Source organism: Mirounga angustirostris, unplaced genomic scaffold (assembly GCF_029215605.1).
Source record: "Mirounga angustirostris isolate CCGP_5_RB_7025 unplaced genomic scaffold, mMirAng1.0.hap1 SCAF_1, whole genome shotgun sequence".
In the NCBI taxonomy this organism is placed as follows: Eukaryota; Metazoa; Chordata; class Mammalia; order Carnivora; family Phocidae; genus Mirounga; species Mirounga angustirostris.
Genome location: NW_026991709.1, coordinates 146,157,278 through 146,180,612, shown reverse-complemented (window position 1 = coordinate 146,180,612; position 23,335 = coordinate 146,157,278). Strand labels below are relative to the sequence as shown.

Below are 23,335 nucleotides of genomic sequence, written 5' to 3'. Positions count from 1 at the left end.
ACAGAATTATTTCATTATTTTAATCCAAGAATTAAAAAACAAAACAGCATTTTAAACAGAGTCCCTAAGGGTTCTCCCAACAGTGACCTCAAGACACGAAACACTGTCATTGACATTTTAACAATTGTTGGGGCAGCTCTCATAGCAAAACTGACTTTCTACCAATATAAAATCCCCACCTGATCATAATGATCATGATGGGGACATTTCTTGATAAAAGATTTGTCCAGACTACTTCTAAATGTATTCAAACCAATATGAAGGCAACTAGAATGTCTCATCTTCAGAACACCGCTCAGAAGCCTAACAGACTCTCCATTTTAAAAAGCTCATGCAGAAAATAATCTTTACCCCAACACTTCTGGATATCAAACACAGTTGAGAGTTTCATGGAGGCTTAAGAGCACATTAGTGCTTGTATTTTCTGAATCAAAAAAATCAAATCTCAAGTCTGATCTCCAGTGAACTGATTTTGAAATATTTACTTATTAAAATAGAGCTTAAGGGGAGGGGGGGGTGGGAGGATGGGTTAGCCTGGTGGTGGGTATTGAGGAGGGCACATTCTGCATGGAGCACTGGGTGTTATGCACAAACAATGAATCATGGAACACTTCATCTAAAACTAATGATGTAATGTATGGGGATTAACATAAGAATAAAAAAATAAATAAATAAAATAGAGCTTAAGACTACATTTTAAAACTGGGGAAAACACCTCCTGTCTAAAATTCACTTCAAAATTTGCTTCAAAAAGAACATTGTGTTACCTCCAGAATTCCTGATAGTCTATATAATAAAAGCAATTTCTAGGAAATAGACTAAGCCAAAACTGGAGGATGCATATCTAATTAGAAACATGGAATCACCATGGAATAAAAACTTTAAAAACCATTTCTATTTTGTCTTTTGAATGGTTTTTTCCAAGTCCTATCAAAATTACCCTGGGAGCTTTTCTAAACTCTCATCTGACTCCGGGGAGATCTTAAGATACATCAGAATAGGGGCAGGGTGTGAGTAAAGTGGAGGAAGTAGTCAATGTTGCTTGAGGGGCGCCTGGGTGGCTCAGTAGTTAAGCGTCTGCCTTCGGCTCAGGTCATGATCCTAGGGTCCTGGGATCGAGTCCTGCATCAGGCTCCCTGCTCAGCAGGAAGCCTGCTTCTCCCTCTCCCACTCCCCCTGCTTGTGATCCCTCTCTCACTGCATCTCTCTCTGTCAAATAAATAAAATCTTTAAAAAAAAAAAAAAAAATTTGCTTGAAAAGCTCCCTGCCAACCCCAGTGAGAACCACTACACTGCAAAATTCTTCACTTTTTATCCCCTTCATCTCAGCCCATCAGTAATGTTTACCCCAGTTATCATCCTCGTCGGGGCCATCTCGCTCAATCTAACTCTACAGGTTTCTCGGTCCCCACTATGGTTCATAGAGAGTTCCTGTAATCCTAATAATTCTAGTAATCTTTTATCCATCCAATATATTTCCTAAGTCAGGTCCACTCCTCCCAAAAACCAATCCCTAAGCCATGGAGCCATTCCTGAGTGGGAAGGAGAAATTCACCATCTTCCACTCCACACTGTGCCCATGTTTTCCAAGAGCTTCAAGGACTAGGGCAATGGTTCTCCCTCTTCAGCAGGTATTAGAATCAGCTGGAGGCGTGTTAACAGGCAGATTACTGAGCCTTCCCCCTAGAGATTCCTATTCAGCAGGTCTGGGTCAAAAGCCAAAAGCCTGGATTTCTAACAAGTTCCCAGGTGATGTTGATGCTGCTGGGCCAGGGACCACACTGGTACAGGGGAATCTATGGGACCAAGAGATGACCAGGAGATCGGTGGCAGAGACAGCAGATGCAGACTGTTACAAACAGAACAAGGAGCAGGTCAGTGCCCCAGCACTGAACACCACTCTTCCCCAGCCAGAGCTCAGGCATTCATCTGGTTAACGGAGACCTGCTAAGTACCCACCATGTGTGCTCAGGAAGGGAAGAAGAGGATAAGGGCTCCTACCTTCCTGGAACTGACACTAACAGGGAAAACCATGCTTCCATACTTTAGATAAATAGAATTATGGTCATTGCTATGAGCAAAAATACAAAGAGATTTGAGGGGCCAGGGGATGTCCTATAGGAGGAGGAGACATTTAAGCTGATAGCTGAAACATGAAGACTCAGCCATGTGAAAAGAGCATCCAAGCACAGGGAACCAGCAAAGGGGAAAATCCTGAGGCAGCAAAGTGTTTGTAAATTCTAGAAAATGTCAGAACAAAGTATGGTTGAAGCACAGAGAGTGAGACAATGAGCTTTAGGAGATGTGACAAAAAAGGGAGGCAGGAGACAAACCATCTGAGATCTTGAAGGCTGTTATAAGAATTCTCATCTTTAACACCAAATGGGTACATTAACCTCCAGCAAACATTCCTGAGAGAACAATTTGGAAAAAGAAAAAGGAAGTTCAGCTCTATAAGGCATGCTAGGGAGGAAGCAATTGTCATTCCCTGCTAGGAATTTGCCTAAAGTGTTTTCAGAATGCATATTTTCAGTTTCTGTCACCTCAATCTTTAATAAATCCTCATGTAAACCTGTTAATAAGGCAGAAACAATTTTTTAAGATTACATTAGAATAACTTTATTTTAGGAAACCCCAACAATGTTCTCATACTTTTATATAATAAAATATATTTATATTTTATATAATAAAAGTGATCACCCCACTTTTCTTATTAGCAGGAACTTTGTGACCTATTTTTCTTTGTCTCACCAGTAAAGAGGGATGGTAAATGTTATTAAACATCTACTCGTGATGCCCACCCCCCCATTCATAATGTGGGACAGAAGGATCCCTCCATCTCAATCTTTGCAGGAAAAATCCTAACTTGTAATCAAAGACCTGGCTTCAGATAGAGAGATGAAAAAATACAGTCCTGGCTTTATAGGAGTTTTAATCAATATAATATAATTATGTTATAATTATAATAAGCTAACACAACTAATTTACTAAGCAAAATGTGTTAACTGCTTTAAATAATAAATATTGTCCTGAAAATGAAAGCCTCACCAATTCTTAACTTCTACCTGGTGCTTCGCATAAAGTCGTACCAATCCTTTAAGAAAAATGGTAGAAAGCTATTGAAAAGTTTCAGCAGAGAAGAGAGAAGAGAGATGATTTTAGGAAGTGTGCTCTGTGTGCACAATGATGTCAGTGGAGCAAACTGGCCGTGGGAAGACCAGTGAGGAGGCCACTCGAGTGGTCCAGGGCAGAGACGGTGGGGCCAGGACTATGGCAGTAGCAACACAGCGGCAGAGAGAGGCAGACGGACCTGAGAAAGACTCAGGAATGAGCTTCCCAGGAAGGTTAAGCACCTGAATGTGAACAGTGAGGTGGGAGGAGTTAAGGGAAGGGAAAGTATGAAAAAGGACACCTGACCCTTCGTTTTCCTTAATCCATCTCTTCTCACCTTCCCCTCCCAAGGTCAGCATGTCATTGCCTGAGGAAAGGGGGCAGTGAGGGGGAGGGGGAACCGAGCACAGTGGTCAAGGAAGCAGGGCGGCAATATCAAGGAAGACAGAAGAGGACACAGCGGAGGTGGCCTGAGTAGACGGAGTCTGTTACACAGAAGTAAATTCACTGACTGAACAAATCAGTACACATACTGAGAATAACAGGAACCAGTTTGTCTCCATCTGAGAAGGGATTTACAAAGAAAGAAAGTGGGAACGCTAGAAAGAATCTTAAGGTATTGGATTAAAATTGGAAGTATCGATACAAATGCATGAGTTTTGTTCCAAATATGTATGATGATACATATAAAAGCAATTATAAATGTATGTGTATGTATGGATTTTTTTTCTAACTCTGAATATTAAGAAGGCCTAGAAACAATGGCACCCCATAGCAATAAGCACAAAGAGCACCCAGATCTTGGCTTCTAAATACCAAATGTTCCCCCAAAGAAATGATTGATTCCAGAACTGGCAGAAAGTAAAAATTAACCCAGAACATCAGGTGGTGTCAGAAAATAATGAAGTGCTCAAACAATGATAGAAATGGGTCCACAGAACACAGAAGCCAGCTTGAAGGGATCACACTGGCCATATCTAGGATGACCTCAGCATCCCCACAAATAATAACAGTGGCAGTAGTACCACATTATGATCCACTGCATAAAGTACTTATTCATCAAAATAATGATACAAATACACACATACCCATGGGAGAAGGGAAAGAGCTTCCTTACAATAGAATACCAACCAATACCAAAGGCCTGTTTTTCCGCAGCTCATGAGGTATACAATAAGAATGGTTTCGGGGGTGCCTGGGTGGCTCAGTCGGTTAAGCGTCTGCCTTCGGCTCAGGTCATGATCCCAGGGTCCTGAGACGGAGCCCCGTGTCAAGTTGCCTGCTCAGAGGGCAGCCTGCTTCTCCCTTTCCCTCTGCCCTTCACCCCACATACCTCCCCCCACACCACCAGCTCGTGCTCTCTCTCAAATAAATAAAATGAAAGAAAGAAAGAAAGAAAGAAAGAAAGAAAGAAAGAAAGAAAGAAAGAAAGAAAGAAAGAAAGAAGGCAAGACAAGAGAAGACAGGAGAAGACAAGAAAAGAGAAAAAAGAAAAGAAAGAAAACCTTCTCCCCCCACCCCAACCCCAACACTCATGCATGCTCTCACTCTCTCTCTCAAATAAATAAATAAAATCTTAAAAAAAAAAGAATGGTTTTTACATTTTTAAAGGGGCTATAGAAAACAAAAAAAAAAGGATGTACAACAGAGACTACATGTGGCCTACCAAGCCCAAGTTGTTTACTATCTGGACCTTTATAGAAAACATTTGCCAACCTCTGCTAGAGAAGGAATAATAAAAATAGGTGATCCTCCTATGGCTCCCATCACAGACTGGTTACAGGCAGGGGTCGTCAATGGTGCTAAGGAGGTTTCATGAGGAAGCACCAGACAGACCCAGGTCGAGTCTCCCTCTATAAAATAAAAGCCCTATATTCTTTAAAATTGTAAAGGGCATGAAGTACACAGGAAGACTGAGGAACTATTTCATATTGGAGGAAACTAAAGAAATAGGAAAACAATACATAACACATGATACTGAATAGAATCCTGGAGCAAAGAAAGGATAGACTTTTTTGGGACAGCAGGCAAAATTTCAGTGAAAAATTAATGATTCAGATGAATGCTAAGAACAAAATATAAGAACCCCAAGATGAAGGGTGAAGCTTAATGTCTCAGATGAAGAAAGGGCTAGAAGGTACACAACTTTGGTGGGAACTGGAAAAAAATTTGCTGAGAAAAGAAATCATGTTTGAGTATAAAGATGAAAATAACATAAACCCAATTAAAGCAAGACAGATTTTTTTAAAGGCCCAGGATTAAAATGGATGTTCTTTTTTAAAATTTTTTAAATTCAATTAACATATAGTGTATTATTAGTTTCAGAAGTAGAATTTAGTGATTCATCAGTTGCATACAACACCCAGTGCTCATCAACATCACGTGCCCTCCTTAATGCCCATCACCCAGTTACCCCATCCCCCCACCTCCCTCCCCTCCAGCAACCTTCAGTTTGTTCCCTATAGTTAAGAGTCTCTAAAGGTGGGAGCCTGGGTGGCTCAGATGGTTAAGTGTCTGCCTTCAGCTCAGGTCATGATCCCAGGGTCCTGGGATTGAGTCCCGCATCGGGCTCTCTGCTTGGCAGGGAGCCTGAGCAGGGAGCCTGCTTCTCCCTCTGCTTCTGCCTCTCTCTCTCTCTTCTCTGACTCTCATGAATAAATAAATTAAAAAAAAAAAAGAGTCTCTGAAGGTTTGCCTCCCTCTCTGTTTTCATCTTATTTTTCCTTCCCTTCCCCTATGATCCTCTGTTTTGTTTCTTAAATTCCACACGACTAAAATCATACAGTATTTGTCTTTCTCTGACTTTTTCACTCAGCATAACACCCTCTAGTTCCATCCACATCATTGCAAATGGCAAAATTTCATTCTTTTTGATGGCTGAGTAATATTCCATTGTATATAAAGAAGATATAGTATAAAATGGATGTTCTAAGATAGGATTCCAAGATGCCTTGAGAAAGTTCATTGGTATACTTTGTAACTCTTTCTGACAGTCTCTCTGTAATTACTCATATCACAATTAGGGGTTTTTTTCTGTCATTTTGAAATCATGTGACTCCAGAAGTGTGCATGCATGCATGTGTGTGTGTGTGTGTGTGTGTGTGTGTAAGAGAGAGACAGAAACAGAGGCAGAGGCTACATATCCTTTGCTTAATAATATTCAACGAACAGAATGCTTAGTGCTTGTTACATAGGTAAATTTAAGGTAAGAACTGGAAAATACCCCTAAATATTCCCAGGATTTAGCAACACAAAAGTCAGTGGGGATCGTAGCAAGATCAGCTTCATCTTGGGACAGATACTGCACTGGGTTAAAGAGGAAACAGCCAAAAAGGAGTAATAGTTTGTGGCAATAACTCTTTAAAGAAGTATGGCTGTGAGGGGGATGTGCAGCCCAGAGACTCTTTAATATGTTTGCATGTGTGCTTTTCTCTTTTTTTAATGGGGTAAAGAATACCTCAATGCTGATTAGAATGATCTAGTAGAGAAGGAGGGTTAAAGATTCAGGAAAGAGCAAAAATAACCATTTGAGTGAGATTCCCAAAAAGGGAACAGGAAGAAGATGGGAAGAAACATGGAGAGGTTTCTCTCTACCAGGAGAAGGGATAGTTCATCAACTCTAACAGGAGGGAAAGATGAGGGCGAGGGGGGGGGGGGATGTAAACAGGTCTGCAGACATGGCAGTTGTACAATGGGATAATTACCATTGGAGGTCTCCATTTTTCTCTGGGAAGTACAGAGGAAAGTCACTTACTGAGCACAGAGGAGGAAAATGTGGGTTGGAGGTCTAAGGAAAGAGAATAAGGGACAAAAGAAGTGCAAGAATGAGCAGAGGAGAGAGAGACAGCAAGGCTGCCATATAATGTTGAGAGTCCAAATGAGACCGGTGATCAAAAAGAGTATTTTAATAAATCATATGAGCAAGGGTTGTATTTGTTCAACAGACTATTAAATTGATACAACCATGTTAACACCTCTTCATACATAATTATCTTTTACACTAAGTCAGCAAAGTAGGAGACAGCCAATCAAAATACAAAAGCTGCAAAACCACAGATGCCTGAATACTAACATGAATTCACTTTATAATTAATTCATGATAAATGTATTTAGCATAAAACCTGAAAGAGGGAACTAACAGGAAAAGTCAGGGAACACTAAACATAAACCAAACCAAATGCTGTACCCCACCTATGAGCACAGCATCCCACTGTCACTTCCCAGTCATTTCTGAAACCATATGTTATGGTCCCACAAGGTCCTCCTGCAATTTCCCCACAGTCCCAAGGTTTTCCAACCCCAGTTTTGAAAATTTTGTTTTAATATTTTTTTTTAATTTTTTTTTTTATTTATTTGCGAGAGAGAGAATGAGAGACAGAGAGCATGAGAGGGAGGAGGGTCAGAGGAGAAGCAGACTCCCTGCTGAGCAGGGAGCCTGATGCGGGACTCGATCCCAGGACTCCAGGATCATGACCTGAGCCGAAGGCTTAGGCGCTTAACCAACTGAGCCACCCAGGCACCCGAAAATTTTGTTTTAAAAGAAAATTATTGTTCTCACCAACTATATTAGTCTGAGATTTCTGTGTCCTACTTATCCAATGAAATTTACCCTATTTCTGGCACAGTTCTTCAAACTTGGTGTTTAAATATACCCAGATATATCCCCCAGAGATGCTCCATCTTACCGATATTGCTGTGATCCTGAGAGAATCAACAGTGGAATGTTTGAATAGGTACCATAAAATGGGTCCAATTTCCCCTGTAATAAAGCCCTGGGCCTGAGCAGAAAAGGTAGTGCAGACATTTTCAATAATCTTTGCTGCCATGTGATTCACAACACGTTCTTCCTAGAGAAGGAGAGAAGAGTGAGAGTTATTTAGTAAGAGAAATACATACGTGCAATTTATTCATAACCAGTGCAAATAAAGGCCTGATACTAAGAGTGTATCATCTGCCCCCACATGCATTAGGTTAATTAGGAGGTGTGATCATTCTTTCAGGGTATTATGAAATTATGACAATTTAATCACTAAATTTAATCTTTCAATCACTAAAACTTAGCATAACATAATTTTAATATATTTTAATAAAAATAAGACAGACTCTGGAAAACAGTATGGAGGTTCCTCAAAAAGTTAAAAAATAGAACTACTCTACAATCCAACAATTGCACTGCTAGGTATTTACCCAAATACTGATTTGAAGAGACACATGCACCCTATATGTTTATAGCAGCATTACCTATAATAGTTGAATTATGGAAAGAGCCCAAATGTTTATCAACTGATGAATGCATAAAGAAGATGTGGTACATACACACACACACACAGGAATATTGCTTAGCCATCAAAAAGAATGAAATCTTGCCATTTGCAATGACGTGTATTATGCTAAGCAAAATAAGTCAGTCAGAGAAAGACAAATACTCAAGGATTTCACTCATATGTGAAATTTAAGAAACAAAACAGAAGAACATGGGGGAAAAAAAGAGAGGCAAACCATAAAACAGACCTCTTAACTATAGAGAACAAACTGAGGGCTACTGGAAGGGAGACGGGAGGGATGGGTTACATGGGCAATGGGTACTTGTGGTGAGTACTAGGTGTTGTATGTAAGTGATGAATCACTAAATTCTATACCTGAAACTATTATTACACTATATGTTAGCTACCTGGAATTTATATAAAAACTTGAAAAAGAAAAAAAATAAATTTAAAAAATTAAAATGCTAAAATAATCTGAAAAACATGTAATATGAGTATAACATAAAAATGGAAGATACTTTTAAAAATCAAAAGCACCAATCGGAACAATCCTCATGAATCACTCAGGGCTGGGAATAATTAGCATACCAATCAGCCAAACACCACCTAAAATACAAGGCAATGTCCCAAGAAAGCTATTGCCTCAGCAGTGTGACCAAATTAACACTAGACTAAAGGCTGTTCTGGATTGTCCTAACAACGCTTAAAAGCTAGCCTCAAAAAAGGATCAAACTATTTCCACGTAACTTAAATGATCCAAGAAAAAGCACAAAAGTACTTAAAGGAATATGAAAAAAAAATTACAAATTAAAAAAAAAATTTGGGGGGTGCCTGGGTGGCTCAGTTGGTTGAGCGACTGCCTTCGGCTCAGGTCATGATCCCAGTGTCCTGGGATCGAGTCCCACATCGGGCTCCCGGCTCAGCGGGGAGCCTGCTTCTCCCTCTGACCCTCTCCTCTCTCACGCTGTTTCTCTCTTGCTCGCTCTCTAGTAAATAAATAAATAAAATCTTTAAAAAAAAATTTTTTTTAAGTAGGCTCCACACCCCACGTGGGCTTGAACTCACAACCCTGAGATCAAGAGTAGTCGCATGTTCCTCCAACTGAGCCAGCCAGGCACCCGCAAAATAAAAAAATTTTCAAAATAAGAATACAAAAACTCCAGCACCAAACAATATAAAAGCACAATGTCTGGTATCCATTTAATATTGCCACACATGCAAAGAAGCAGAAAAAAATGACTCCTAAGAAGAAAATTCAGTCAGTTAGAAATGACAAGTATGATGGATTTGGAAAAAAATATATTAAAATGACTATTATAAATATTGTCTATACACTAATAAGGAAGAAGAAAGCATAAGCATGATAAAAAGTGAAATAGAAGATATAAAAATGGCCCAAATCAAAAGGCCAGACACTATAGAGTCTTACATGAAAAATACACTGAGTTGGATTAACAGATTAGATTCTGGAGACTTAATGATTACTGAATTTTAAAACACAGCAATTAGCAATAAAAACTATCCAAAATAAACACAGAAAGAAGGTTGGCGGGGGAGAATGGAACAGAGCATCAAAGCATCAGTGAACTATAGGGCAACTTTAAACAACCTAATGTATGCACAATGAAATCCCAAAGATGGCAAGAGGGGGGTGGAAAGTTGAAATATTGGGTGAAAATTTTTAAATTCATAAAAACTAGTAATTCTCAATTTAAGAAATTCAATGAACCTCAAGTGGGAAGGAACCAAGCAAAAATAATCACACCAAGGCACATCATAATCAAACTGCTAAAAACCAGTACTAAAGATAAAGACTTAAAAGCAGCTACAGTAAAAAGACACATTTTGTAGAGGGGAACAAAAATAAGGGTGGCAGGAAACTTTTCTCATCAGAAACAATGCAAGCCAGAAGATGGTGGAGCAATATCTTTAAAGTACCAAAAGGGGGAAAAAAAAAAAAAAAAGACAGGTAACTGTCATTCTACAAATGTAGATCCAACAATAACACCTTTCAAAAACAAAGATAAAGGGGGGGAATAGGGAAAGGTTTGTGATGGATACAAACTTTCAGCTATAAAATAAATAAGGTCTGAGGATCTAATGTAAAACACTGTGACTGTAGTTGATAACCCCGTATTGTACAATTGAAATTTACTTAAAGAGTAGAATACGAATGTTCTCATCCAAAAAAGAAGAGAGAGGTAAATATGTGAGGTGATTGATGTTTTAATGACCTCAACAGGGGAATCCTTTCACAGTGTATGTATGTGTATGTATACATATACATATATGTATATACATATATACATATATATACATATCAAATGTACATATCAAATGTATCAGTGTATGTATATGTGTATGTATACATATACACATATATATACACATATCAAATTATCACTATGTATACTTTAAGTATCTTGGAATTTTGTCAATCATACCTCAATGAAACTGAAAAACAAAACAGAACAGGGGCGCCTGGGTGGCTCAGTCAGTTAAGCATCTGCCTTCAGCTAAGGTCATGATCCAGGGTCCTGGGATCAAGCCCTGCCTCAGACTCCCTGCTGCTTCTCCCTCTCCCTCTGCCCCTCCCCTCCACCTCCCCTGGTCATGCAAGCGCTCTAATAAATAAAATCTTTTAAAAATATAAAATAAAATGTAGAAGTAAAATGTACAATAATAGGCTAGAAAGGGAGTACTAGATGTATTCTGGTGTAATGGTCTTATATAGGGTTCTTATATAGGATATATAAATTTGTATATCGTTATATACAGTAAGCTCTGGTGTAAGCTTCTTATACAAAGTTCTTATATATATATATATATCAATCTATATATCATTACTTGAAGGTCAACTGTGATAAGTTAGAGAGGTACACTGTAAAAAAAATGAATAATAAGCCAATAAAGGAGATAAAACGTAATCATTTAAAAGTCTATTAATTTCAAAAGAAGGTAGGAAAAGAAAACAAAACGGTGGACAAATTGAACACAAATGGCTGATTTAAACCTATTTCAACAATCACACTAAATATAACAGTCTAAACATACTAATCAAAAAGTAGAGATTCTCAAATTAGATTTTTTTAAAACAAGACTCACATATAGGTTACCTGCAAGAAACCCCCTTATAAATAAATTCACAGGTTAAAAGTAAAAGAATGGAAACTATACATCATGCTAATGTGAATCAAAAGAAAGCCAGAGTGGCTATACTACTTCAGGAAAGTAGATTCCAGAGCAAAAAGTACCTCCAGAGATAAAGGTCATTTCACAAAGAGTCATTCAACAACAGAATATAACAATCCTATCTGTATGCCTCTTAACAACAGAACTTCAAAATACCTGAGGCAAAACTTGACAAAATTGAGAGAGTAAACAGACAAATCCACAATTTTAGCTGGGAAATTCAATACCCTGTCTCAATAACTGACAGAACAAATAGCCAGAAAGTCAGTAAGGATATAGAAAGATAGCACTATCAACCAACTTTGACACGGATAGAACACTCTACTCAACAGAAGTAAAACACAATGTCCTTTTCAAGATCACACAAAACATTACCATGTTAAACTATGCTCTGAACTATAAAACACCCCAGGAAACTCTATACTCACAAATTAATTTGAGATGAGTCACAGATTTAAATGCAAAAGCTAAAACAAAAAAGCTTCTAGAAGAGATCATAAAAAATATGTTGGCCATTTTGAGGTAGACAAAGCTTTCTTAGGAAAAAAGGGCACTAAGCATAAAAGAAAACATTGGTAAAGTAACCCCCATAAAAATTGTAAATTTCTACCCTTAATGACACCATTATGCCTCATAGTGTTTTACAATGGGAGAAAATATTTGCAAAACATACACATTAAATATCTGAGTTTATTTAAGTTATAGGTCAAAAGAAATATTGAAAACTACATTAAAAATTGTATGCAGAATGTAATCCCATGTTTAACAAGAAAATATACATATGTAAATACATAAGTAAAGGAAAGAGATACAACACCTGTTAATGGTGAGTATAGTATGTGTGAGTTGTGGGAAGTGGGGTCCACTAATTCTACTTTGGACATTTTTACATTATTTGAATTGTTACAGTACACATGTATTACTTTTTCAACCAAAAAATTATGTATCTTTCATGAAAATGTAAAAAAAAAAATAGAAGATACGGAGTTAGATCTAGGTTCACACCATTATTTTACATTCTACTAGCTATATATCCTTGGGCATTTTTACCTCTGTGCTTCAGCTTCATCATGTATAAAAATAATAAAACACAAGGCAGTTTGGAAATTAAACAACATACATGGACACCTAACCTAGGTCATAAAAAGTAATATTTTTTAAGTAGAATATTTTAATGTTACTTTTTCTTCCTATTATTAATATCATAAAGTATGAATTCTAAGGCTGCTAGAAAAAAAGTTTTAAAGATACCTGAACTTCATTGTTTCCTCCCCAATCCTGATGTTTCCTTCTGTGTGGCAAGAATAAATTAATGCAACCCTTTCATCTTCTCTCTGTCCCTTTATTCATTCTACCCAAGAGAAAATGTTTCACCTAGGGGCGCCTGGGTGGCTCAGTCATTAAGCGTCTGCCTTCGGCTCAGGTCATGATCCCAGGGTCCTGGGATAGAGCCCCACATCGGGCTCCCTGCTCAGTGGGGAACCTGCTTCTCCCTCCCCCACTCTCCCTGCTTGTGTTCCCTCTCTCGCTGTGTCTCTCTCTCTCAAATAAATAAATAAAATTTAAAAAAAAAATGCTTCACCTAGTTGGCAAATTTGGAAGAATAAACTGAGCATGCCTAACTGCTCAGCTCAACTCCTGCCCCTTTTTCCTTGAGCCCAGGCCCAACCACCTAGAGCTGTCTTCTCATATTCCCCATCTTAAGTCTTACCTAAATGGGTACTCCACATGGAGAGTGCAGCTGTACCTTGATGGTGCAAAAATTCCCTACAAAGGAGTGCAATATAAGGGTGCCTACTCGCCCAAAGATATTAAGCTATATCCTCCATCCTCCCTAGCTCTCAGTACATACACATATGATATTTGTATCCCATATGCCTTGTTCTGTGTCTTCTCATTAGGTTCTGAACCTTTGCTCTGCATATAGGGGGAAAATGCAATTTGAGAGGGGGAAGGACTTTCTCAAATACCTTAACATGTGCTTTACATCACAACTGTCAGTCAGTTCCTAGAGGACTCATTCCCAGTACTGGAAAACCACCATTTTAGCACTTAGGTTGGAAAGGAGCCATGTGTCGTCCCAGTTCTCTATGAACTCAGTGAGGCTGTCAGGCCAATTCAACTTGCTACTACCCGAAATGAGCTATCCTAGTCCCTCTGAAATCCCCTGTGGGACACGATACAAGCAATAAGATTGGTGCTATTTTCTGCTTAATTAACTCTTTGGAAGGGATAACTGGACTGAACTAATATCTGTCATTCAAATCAAAGACCTATTTCATCATATTATGAGAATAAAAGCTATGATGATTAGAAATTATCCTATGAAAATAAGCCTATGATGACTAAGCTTATTAATGAAGAGCTGTACTATTTTTTAATAATGTTAAACAATTTTAATGTATTGTGGGTAGTCTTAACAAAAAAGTTTTGCTGCCAATGTTAGTCTGCGTGCCGACTTTTCCAAAAAAGAGTACCAAAATTAACACCTAAAATACTGACATTAATTATTTTCACATTTGTTGATTTAGTAAAACCATGATCTTTCTTCTAAAGACTTCAAGGTACCTGGAGTTTATTTTGTTTGGTTTACTGTTTCATTAACTCATTCAATCAAGAGAATAGGATTTCTATTTCTTACAATAGATACCTGGACAACTCTCTCCCTCTAAAAGCAACTAAAAATGCTCGATAAAAAATAAGAAAATAAACCTTCTTAAAAGCATCAATGAACTAGTACCAAATGCTTAGGCCAGTGACTGTATAGGCAAGAACTCTGAGAGCTACCCAGAGCTCTCAAACTGGGATGTTTACACTGAGAGCATTTGTCTGACAAGATGAACAAGAGGAATGAGAGGCAAGGTGATGGCCCACACAAATCGGAAGTTAGATGAAGACCCAGCCCCAGTTAAAGCTAGAGCTTCCTGTGACTACAATCAAGTATAATAGAGATGATCAAAAAGTAACTCTCCCATCTCCCTGACCCCTCACTGATCTGAGCTGGGGGCTGAAGGTGTGTGTTAGGGAAAGGATACTGCAGGAGGGGAAGTCCAAAAGCTAAAAGCATAAGTAGGTCCTCACTTGATTTACAGTATCTCTTTCAAAAGAGCCACAGTTGTTCTAACAGCTAATTTCTTAACAGCAACAAGTTCAATCAAAAGACACTAAAACAATATCTTTAATTGTTAAAAATACTGTCAACCTACAATTGTGTTCACAGAAATAATAGATTTCAAAAACAAGAGCAGGAGAATAACTACTGAAAGAATAAAAGGAATTATTTAAAAGAAACAAACCAAAAAAACATGAAGAAAAAAAGAAACACAAAACAGAATAAACAAAAGCACAAAATAAGATAGCAGCTATAAATACAACTACACCAACAACTACGATAAATGTAAATGGACTAAATACTCAAGAAACACTATAAAGCAGAAATTTTTTTTAATACAGTATGAAGAGATACATCAAAAAAAAATAAAGTTATTCAACCAGAAAGGCTAAAAACAAGAGAATGGTAAAAGATATACCAGTCATATCTAACTCAGCAAATGATGGTATAACTAAATTAGTATAAGACAGAATAGGCTTTGGACAAAAACCATTACTGGTTATTTTTTTAAGTTTTATTTATTAATAAGTAATCTCTACACCCCACATGGGACTCAAACTCATGACCCCAAGATCAAGAGTCACATGCTCTGCCAACTGAGCCAGTCAGGCACCCCATACTGGTGAATTTTTAAGTAACAAAATAATGATAAAAATTTCAATAAGCCAAGGGAAATATAATCTAAATTTTTTATATATTTAATAACTAATATTCAAAATACATAAAGGCAAAATACAACAAAATTGCAATTATACCAAAGAAAGCATTTCAAACCTATCTCAGTAGCTGATAAAATAAAGAGAAAAGAAGCAATCAGCACAGATACAGAAGATTTATATCACTATCTATCAGATTAACAAGCTTGACCCATGGACAGGAAAAAAACATATTATCCAACAATGGCAGAATTCACTTTTTTTCCCCTGAGTATACACATACTGAGTCATGAAAGAAGTCCCAACAAATTCTAAAGGACTGAAATCATACAAACACCCTTTCCTCTAACCATAATACCATACGCTAAAAATAATAAAAAGATAAACAGAAAAACTATAAGGACAGGTATTAAATGAGTAAGAAACAGAAGAGCTACAGGATTTGTTAACAGTGCAAAGCATGTAGTGGTATAAAAATAAGTCAAATGAAAATGAAAATTTACACCCAACCAATGTAAATCCTTGAAAGGTATTACAATTGATATTTCACCAGTTCTCACATACTGAACTCAGCAAAGCCAAACTCTGAAGCCTCCATTGTGAAGTTACCTGCCACAGGAGGAGAGGAGATGCAACCTCAACCTTGCATGGAAAATGCCATGCTTTGTGCTTCTTACCCTACACCAACTCTCTGGAAGCTGGTCAATCTCACTTTGTACTAACTTAGGATCACTTCCTCATGCCATTCTCAAAGGTTCACTTCAAAACACATTAGGTAACTCCATCCTTACTTCATCTTACTGAATAGCATTCAAAACATTGTGGATAGTGGCTCTCTACTCCTCCCCGTTTGACAGATGGCTGCATTTTCCGATGCAGTGCCAGCCACACCCCTGAAACACAATGGTGATGGTGAGAATGAAGTGATTTGGCCGTATTGGGTCCCTGGTCACCAGGGCTGCTATTAACTCTGGCAAAATACATACTGTCGTCATCAATGACCCTTTCATTGACCTCAACTACATGGTCTACATGTTCCAGTATGATTCCACCCATGGCAAATTCAATAGCACAGTCAAGGCTGAGAACAGGAAACTTGTCAATGGAAAGCCCATCTCCATCTTCCAGGAGCGAGATCCTGCCAATATCAAATGGGGTGATGCTGGTGCTGCGTATGTTGTGGAGTCCAAAGGGATCTTCACCACCATGGATAAGGATAAGGCACCACCTCGGCTCACTTGAAAGGTGGGGCCAAGAAGGTCATCATCTCTCCCCCTTCTGCTGATGCCCCCGTATTTGCGATGGGCATGAACCAGGAGAAATATGACAACTCCCTAAAGATTGCCAGCAATGCTTCCTGCACCACCAACTCCTTTGCCCCCCTAGCCAAGATCATCCATCACAACTTTGGCATCATGGAGAGACTCATGACTCCATGCCATCACCACCACCCAGAAGACCTTGGACAGCCCCTTTGGGAAGCTCTGGTGCGATGGCCAAGGGGCTGCCCAGGATATCATCCCTGCTTCTATTGGCACTGCCGGAACCATAGGCAAGATCATCTCTGGGCTGAATAAGAAGCTCACTAACATGACCTTCCATGTCCCCACCTCCAACATATCATTCGTGGATGTGACCTGCCACCTGGAGAAAGATGCCAAATACAATGATAACAAGAAGGTGGTAAAGCAGGCACGGGAGGGACCCCTCAAAGGTATCCTGGGCTAACTGAGGACCAGGTTGTCTCCTGCAACTTTAACAGGGACACCCACTCTTCAACCTTCAATGCTGGGGCTGACATTGCACTCAATGACCACTTCGTCAAGCTCATTTCCTGGTATGACAATGAATTTGGCTACAGCAACCAGGTGATAGACTTTATGGTCCACATGGCCTCCAAGGAGTAAGAGCCCCCTGGACCACCAGCCCCAGTGAGAGCAAGAGGAAAGAGAGGCCCCCAGCTGCTGGGGAGTCCTTGCCCCAACTCATCCCCCAACACACTAGAATCTCCTGACCTCTACAAAGTTTCCATCCCAGAACCCCTAAAGAAAGGGAGGGGCTTGGGGAGCACTAACCTTGTCATATACCATCAATAAAGTAATAAAAAAAATCATGGATAGTAATAAAGAAAACACTGGATCATTTCTATTCCACATAGATGTTGCCCAGTCTCACTGCAGAAACGCCAACAGAGCAGTGAGTACAGAAAAAGAACTGATGTTGAGGCACACATATGTCTTTATTAGAAGATGAAACTTAAACTGTTACAATAACAAATCAGAAAATATAACTGTACATTTTAACTTTTATCAAAAACCAAGAATTTCAACTCATTTCTCTCCTTGTTTTAGGAACCCTGGTTGTCTAAAACATTTCAAAGATAATACATATAATGGCTAACACCTCTGGCACTTCATTCTAAGTCAAGCCCAGTCTTTTCTAATTAAACACATAAGCAATTTTACCACTAGCTTTCTTTAAAAAAAGAGAAAGAGCTCTAATTAAAAAATGAAATTAACTCTTAAAATAATTTTGTTACTTCAAAATTATTGAATGAGCTATTATTCAGAAATAAAATAATAAAGCCAACAGTTTATTTTTTTTTGAACCTCATATTTTTAACTACAACCTCTGCCATGTCAGTTCAGCACCTATAATTATATGCAGACTATTACACAGGCTATCAAAAAACATGTGGTTGATCAGATAGAAATATACAAATTACTCTTTTCCTCCAAATATGTGGAAATTGTCTAGGAGCTATTTCCAGCTTCTTTTTGTGTTGTAGAATAGGCTGCTACCTACCCAGATAAAAATAAACACCTCAGAGAAAGGTCACCTTTCTCACCCTCCTTTATTCCATGCACATATAAAACATACATCATGTAAATTCATTGCCAAATATTCCTGAGATCAGTACAGCAATGATCCCAAGGAGGGAACTACTCCTTGCTACTGTATGCAAATATGAAGATCAAAGCAATGGAAGGGAAATTTGTCAGACTCAGAGGGGGCCCAAGTCAGAAGCTCATGGAAGATCATCAAGAACAAGTACCCTCCTATATAAGAAATACCACCAGGTGGGGTGCCCAGACCTTGACCAACACCAAGCCACTAAAGAGTAGCACATGTGAGATTGAAATCCACATCTTCCAGCTCCCAGTTCAAGGTCTCTGAAATGCCAGCCCCAATTCTGAAAGTCAGTCAGTATCATGAATACCTTTCCTTCCATACTGCCATACTCCTTTTTCAAGAGTCACACCAGATCTTCCTGTTGTTTTTGTGGTCCACCCTATGTCTCTTACTCTAAATACTTCCCCTCTCTCCACCTAAGCACTGCCATCTGTAACAAGGACAAACACATCTAATTCACATCTCTATCACCAGTGTTAAAGTTACAGAAAGCATGTTCAGAAAGTAGGTTGATTGTTTAGAAAACATGGTCATAATATCTTAGGTAACTTTAAAAAAGAGAAAACCTACTGAAAACTATCTTAACAAACTCCTGACAGTCTCAGTGTCAGTCCATAGCTTCCTCTCCCAAAGTGCATCCCACAACATGGCATAGGGTAAGGTGGGTCTGTGGGCAAATTACTTTGAAAATGTTGCACACTATCCCCCCAAGTAGAGCCAAATTACAAGTTCTGAAAAGTCCTAAACACACACACACACACACACACACACAAAACTGTTCAATCTTGTTTAATCCAGTGTCTCAATGTATTTGACTAGAAAATGCTTTATTCTTATAACACTTATAAATATCTCATGGCAAAGCCAACTTCTATGCATAATTAACAAAAAATATATATATATTATTTATTTATTTGACAGAGAGAGACACAGAGAGAGAGAGAACACAAGCAGGGGGAGTGGGAGAGGGAGAAGCAGGCTTCCTGCTGAGCAGGGAGCCCAATGTGGGGCTCGATCCCAGAACCCCGGGATCATGACCTGAGCCGAAGGCAGACGCTTAACAGCTGAGCCACCCAGGTGCCCCAAAATATGTATTTTAAAACTAAATTTGGCTTCTAAGAAGTCTACATATCAAATTAAAATGAAGTAAAATTTTTGTACTGCTTTCTTCCCAAAGCAGAAATTAGAGAAAGAAAGAAAAGGGGTAAAACCTGGTTTTCACCAGGTCCGCAATCAATGGCCCATATTCAACAAGACACATTACGAAGTCTTGATGCAGAAAAAAATTCAGTAAGTGAGGCAAAAGAACATCTCACTACATTTAAAACAACAGAAATAGCACAGCAATGTAAATGTACTCAATACCACAGAACTATATATACTTAGTGGTTAAAGTGGTTAAGTTTTATGTTACATGTATTTTACCACAATTTTTTTTTTACATCCGAAGAGAAATAGGACAAACCACATTCTTGACGATAAGGTAATGCAACTTCGTTATTTTAACAAAGAAAAAAAAAGGCAATAAAATCGCACCCACCTGAAAAAGTTTTAATCATCCATTAACAACCTGGATCAAGGACAAATTTAAAACGAGAACTAGGGACTATCAATAAAATAGCAACATTGGAAATGCTAACATGTCAAAACTAGTGAGATACAGCTAACACTAGAATGAGAGAACAATTAATAGCCTAAAACGTCTTAGTGACTACACAAAGGAACCAAAGCAAACGAAGTTACAAAAACAACAATAAAAGGCTGGCACACAGAACTAAGGATAAAAACATTTCTTTTTCCTAAAAAATGAAGGCAAGGCAGTGTCTTAATTCATCTTTACCTTTCCTGTACCCAGCTAGGCCATAATAAGGGTTTCATAAATGTTAGCTGTAAAAGATGAGACCTAGATCTGAGAGAGTTAACATAAGCAATAAATTAAATATGTTAGCTGAATGTCATTAAGAATTCAAAGGAACTTCAGTTACCGTAATTCATTTTTCTTAATCAAACGTGTCATTCTATTATTAGTCTTCTCATTGAGTAGGCCTTCCATTTTCTACTAATATCCACTAACTCTCCTCAAATTTATTTACAGATGTATTCTTAACATCCCAACAGGTGCAACTGAAGAGGTGAATGTAAAAACTATATACAAGTGAAAGGAACAAAAATAGCTAAGAAACTCTTGAAAAAGATTACATTAGGGCAGGGGGCGGAGCAAGATGGCGGAGGAGTAGGAGACCTGGATTTCGTCTCCTCTCAGGAATTCAGCTGGATAGGGATCAAACCATTCTGAACACATACAAACTCAACAGGAGATCGAAGAAAAGAACAGCAACAACTCTCTCATCAGAAAAGCGACCACTTTCTGGAAGGTAGGACGTGCAGAGAAGTGAATCCGAGGCGATATTCGGGAGGATAGACAACGGGGGAGGGGCCTCCTTCGGCCGCTTCTGGCAAGTGATAGAACCACGGAGCACAAAATCGGAACTTTTAAAAGTCTGCTCCGCCAAGGGACGTCGCTCTGGTGGCTAAGCGGGGGGGGGGGGGGGGGGGGGGGGGACCCTCCGGGAGGGTGTGGTCTCAGGACCCTCGGGGTCACAGAAAGACCGGGGGTGCCTGAGGGCGGCAGAGCTCCCAGGTAACGGAGCAGGGAAGCCGGCTGCAGAGGCGGAGCCCAGGCGCGGGCTCTCAGCTCGGGGTGGCCCTAAACCGTGATCCGCGGCACAGTCGGGCCCCTGCTCCTCCAGCAGGGACCCAACAAGCGGCAGATCCGGGGAGACTCACCTTCCTCCCCCGGGAGGAGCCGCGCGGGAGCGCACCGCAGGGATCTGCTGGGTTTGGAGACTCCACACGGGGTCGGGTGCCAGAGATAGAGGCGCGCGGTCACAGGCCGGGCGAGCACGGGATGCGGCCGGAGACTGGGGAGACGGGAGTGACTGACAGCTTTTCTCTGGGGGCTCACTGAGAAGTGGGGCCCCGAGTTCTGGGCTCCTCTGGGGCGGAGATTGGGAGGCCGCCATTTTCACTCTCCGCCTCCAAAGCTGTACGGAAAGCTCGCAGGGAACAAAAGCCCCGGAGAGCAAAGCCAAGCCGATTACTTAGCCGGGAGGGGGCAAGGGCGGGGCAATTCCGCCTCCGGCAGAGACATTTGGAAACCACGGCAACAGGCCCCTCCCCAGAAGATCAGCGAGAACAGCCAGCCAAGACCAAGTTTACTGATCAATGAGAATGGCAGAACTCCAGCGCTAGGGGACTACTGCACATAGAATTCATGGCTTTTTTACCATGATTCTTTAGTCTTTCAAAGTTAATTTTTTTTTAACTGTCTTTTTGTCTTTTTATTTCTTTTTGAATTTTTCTTTTTCTCTTTTTCAACCAACATCTTATCAATCCCTTTTTTTAAAAAAAACATTTTTGTTTTTCATTTTTAGAGTCATATTCTATCCCTTCATAGAGTAGTTACCCATACTTTTGGCTTATATATATAAGTTGTTCTCTCTTTAAAATTTTGAGATAGTTTCTTCTAACAGATTAAAATATACCCTAAATCTCTAGTATATGCTGTTTTCTATTCCTCTGCCTGATCACATTCTCTCCCTTTTTTTTTTCTTTTTCTTCTTTCTTTTTTCAAACAACTTCTTATCAATTCCTTTTATAAAATTTTTTATACTTTCCATTTTTACAGTCATATTCCATCCCTTCATCATATCAACCCTTATTTTTGTACATATATAAGTTTTTCTTTCTTTAAAATTTTGGGAGGCACTTTCTTCTAAAAGACCAAAATACACCCCAAATCTAGTCTGTGGCACTGATCTATATACCGTATAGATCATATTTGATCACATTCTGGTTTTTTTTTTGTTGTTGTTGTTGTTTTGTTTTGTTTGTTTTTGTTTTTATCTTTATCTTTTTCTTTTTTTTCTTTTTCTTTTTTCTCTCTTTCCCTTTCTTATCCCACTGCTTCAGGTCTTTTCTGATTTGTTTAGAGTATATTTTCTGGGGACGTGGTTACTCTCCTAGCATTTTGTTCTCTCATTAATCTATTCTCCTCTGCACAAAATGACAAGACAGAAAAAATCACCTCAACAAAAAGAACAAGAGGTAGTACCGACTGCCAGGGACCTACTCAATATGGACATTAGTACGATGTCAGATCTAGAGTTCAGAATCATCACTTTAAAGATACTAGCTGGGCTTGAAAAAAATATGGAAGTTATTAGAGAAACCCTTTCTGGAGAAGTAAAAGAGCTAAAATCCAACCAAGTAGAAATCAAAAAGGCTATTAATGACGTGCAATCAAATATGGGGGCACTAACTGCTAGGATAAATGAGGCAGAAGAGAGAATCAGTGCTACAGAAGACCAAATGATGGAAAATAAAGAAGCTGAGAAAAAGAGAGATAAACAACTACTGGATCACAAGGGCAGAATTCGAGAGATAAGCGATACCAAAAGATGAAACAACATTAGAATAATTGGGATCCCAGAAGAAGAAGAAAGAGAGAGAGGGGCAGAAGGTATAATGGAGCAAATTCTAGCAGAAAACTTCCCTAATTTGGGGAAGGAAACAGCCATCAACATCCAGGAGGCACAGAGAACCCCTCTCAAAATCAATAAAAATAGCTCAACACCCTGACATCTAATAGTAAAACTTAAGAGTCTCAGAGACAAAGAGAAAATCCTGAAAGCAGCTCGGGAGAAGAGAGATGTAACCTACAAGGGTAGAAACATTAGATTGGCAACAGACCTATCCACAGAGACCTGGCAGGCCAGAAAGGACTGGCAGGATATATTCAGAGCACTAAATGAGAAAAATATGCAGCCAAGAATACTCTATCCAGCTAGGCTGTCATTGAAAATTGAAGGAGAGATAAAAAGCTTCCAGGACAAACAAAAACTAAAGGAATTTGCAAACACAAAACCAGCCCTACAGGAAATCTTGAAAGGGGTCCTCTAAGCAAAGAGAGAGCCTAAAAGTAACATAGACCAGAAAGGAACACAGACAATATACAGTAACAGTCACCTTACAGGCAATACTATGGCATTAAATTCCTATCTTTCAATAGTTACCCTGAATGTAAA

The 23,335-nt window shown here is 39.1% G+C and overlaps 1 protein-coding gene and 1 pseudogene across 9 annotated transcripts in view; one reads left to right on the top strand and one right to left on the bottom strand.

The window, feature by feature from the left end:
• Nucleotides 1–23,335, bottom strand: part of ULK4 (unc-51 like kinase 4) — a 599,599-nt gene that overhangs the window by 470,552 nt on the left and 105,712 nt on the right. For all 9 annotated transcript variants that reach the window (XM_064589489.1, XM_064589509.1, XM_064589506.1 and 6 more), the window contains one exon: nt 7,797–7,958. In XM_064589489.1, the coding sequence (XP_064445559.1) occupies nt 7,797–7,958 (162 nt within the window). The remainder of the gene's footprint in view (nt 1–7,796; nt 7,959–23,335) is intronic.
• Nucleotides 16,239–17,276, top strand: LOC123863916 (glyceraldehyde-3-phosphate dehydrogenase-like; annotated as a pseudogene).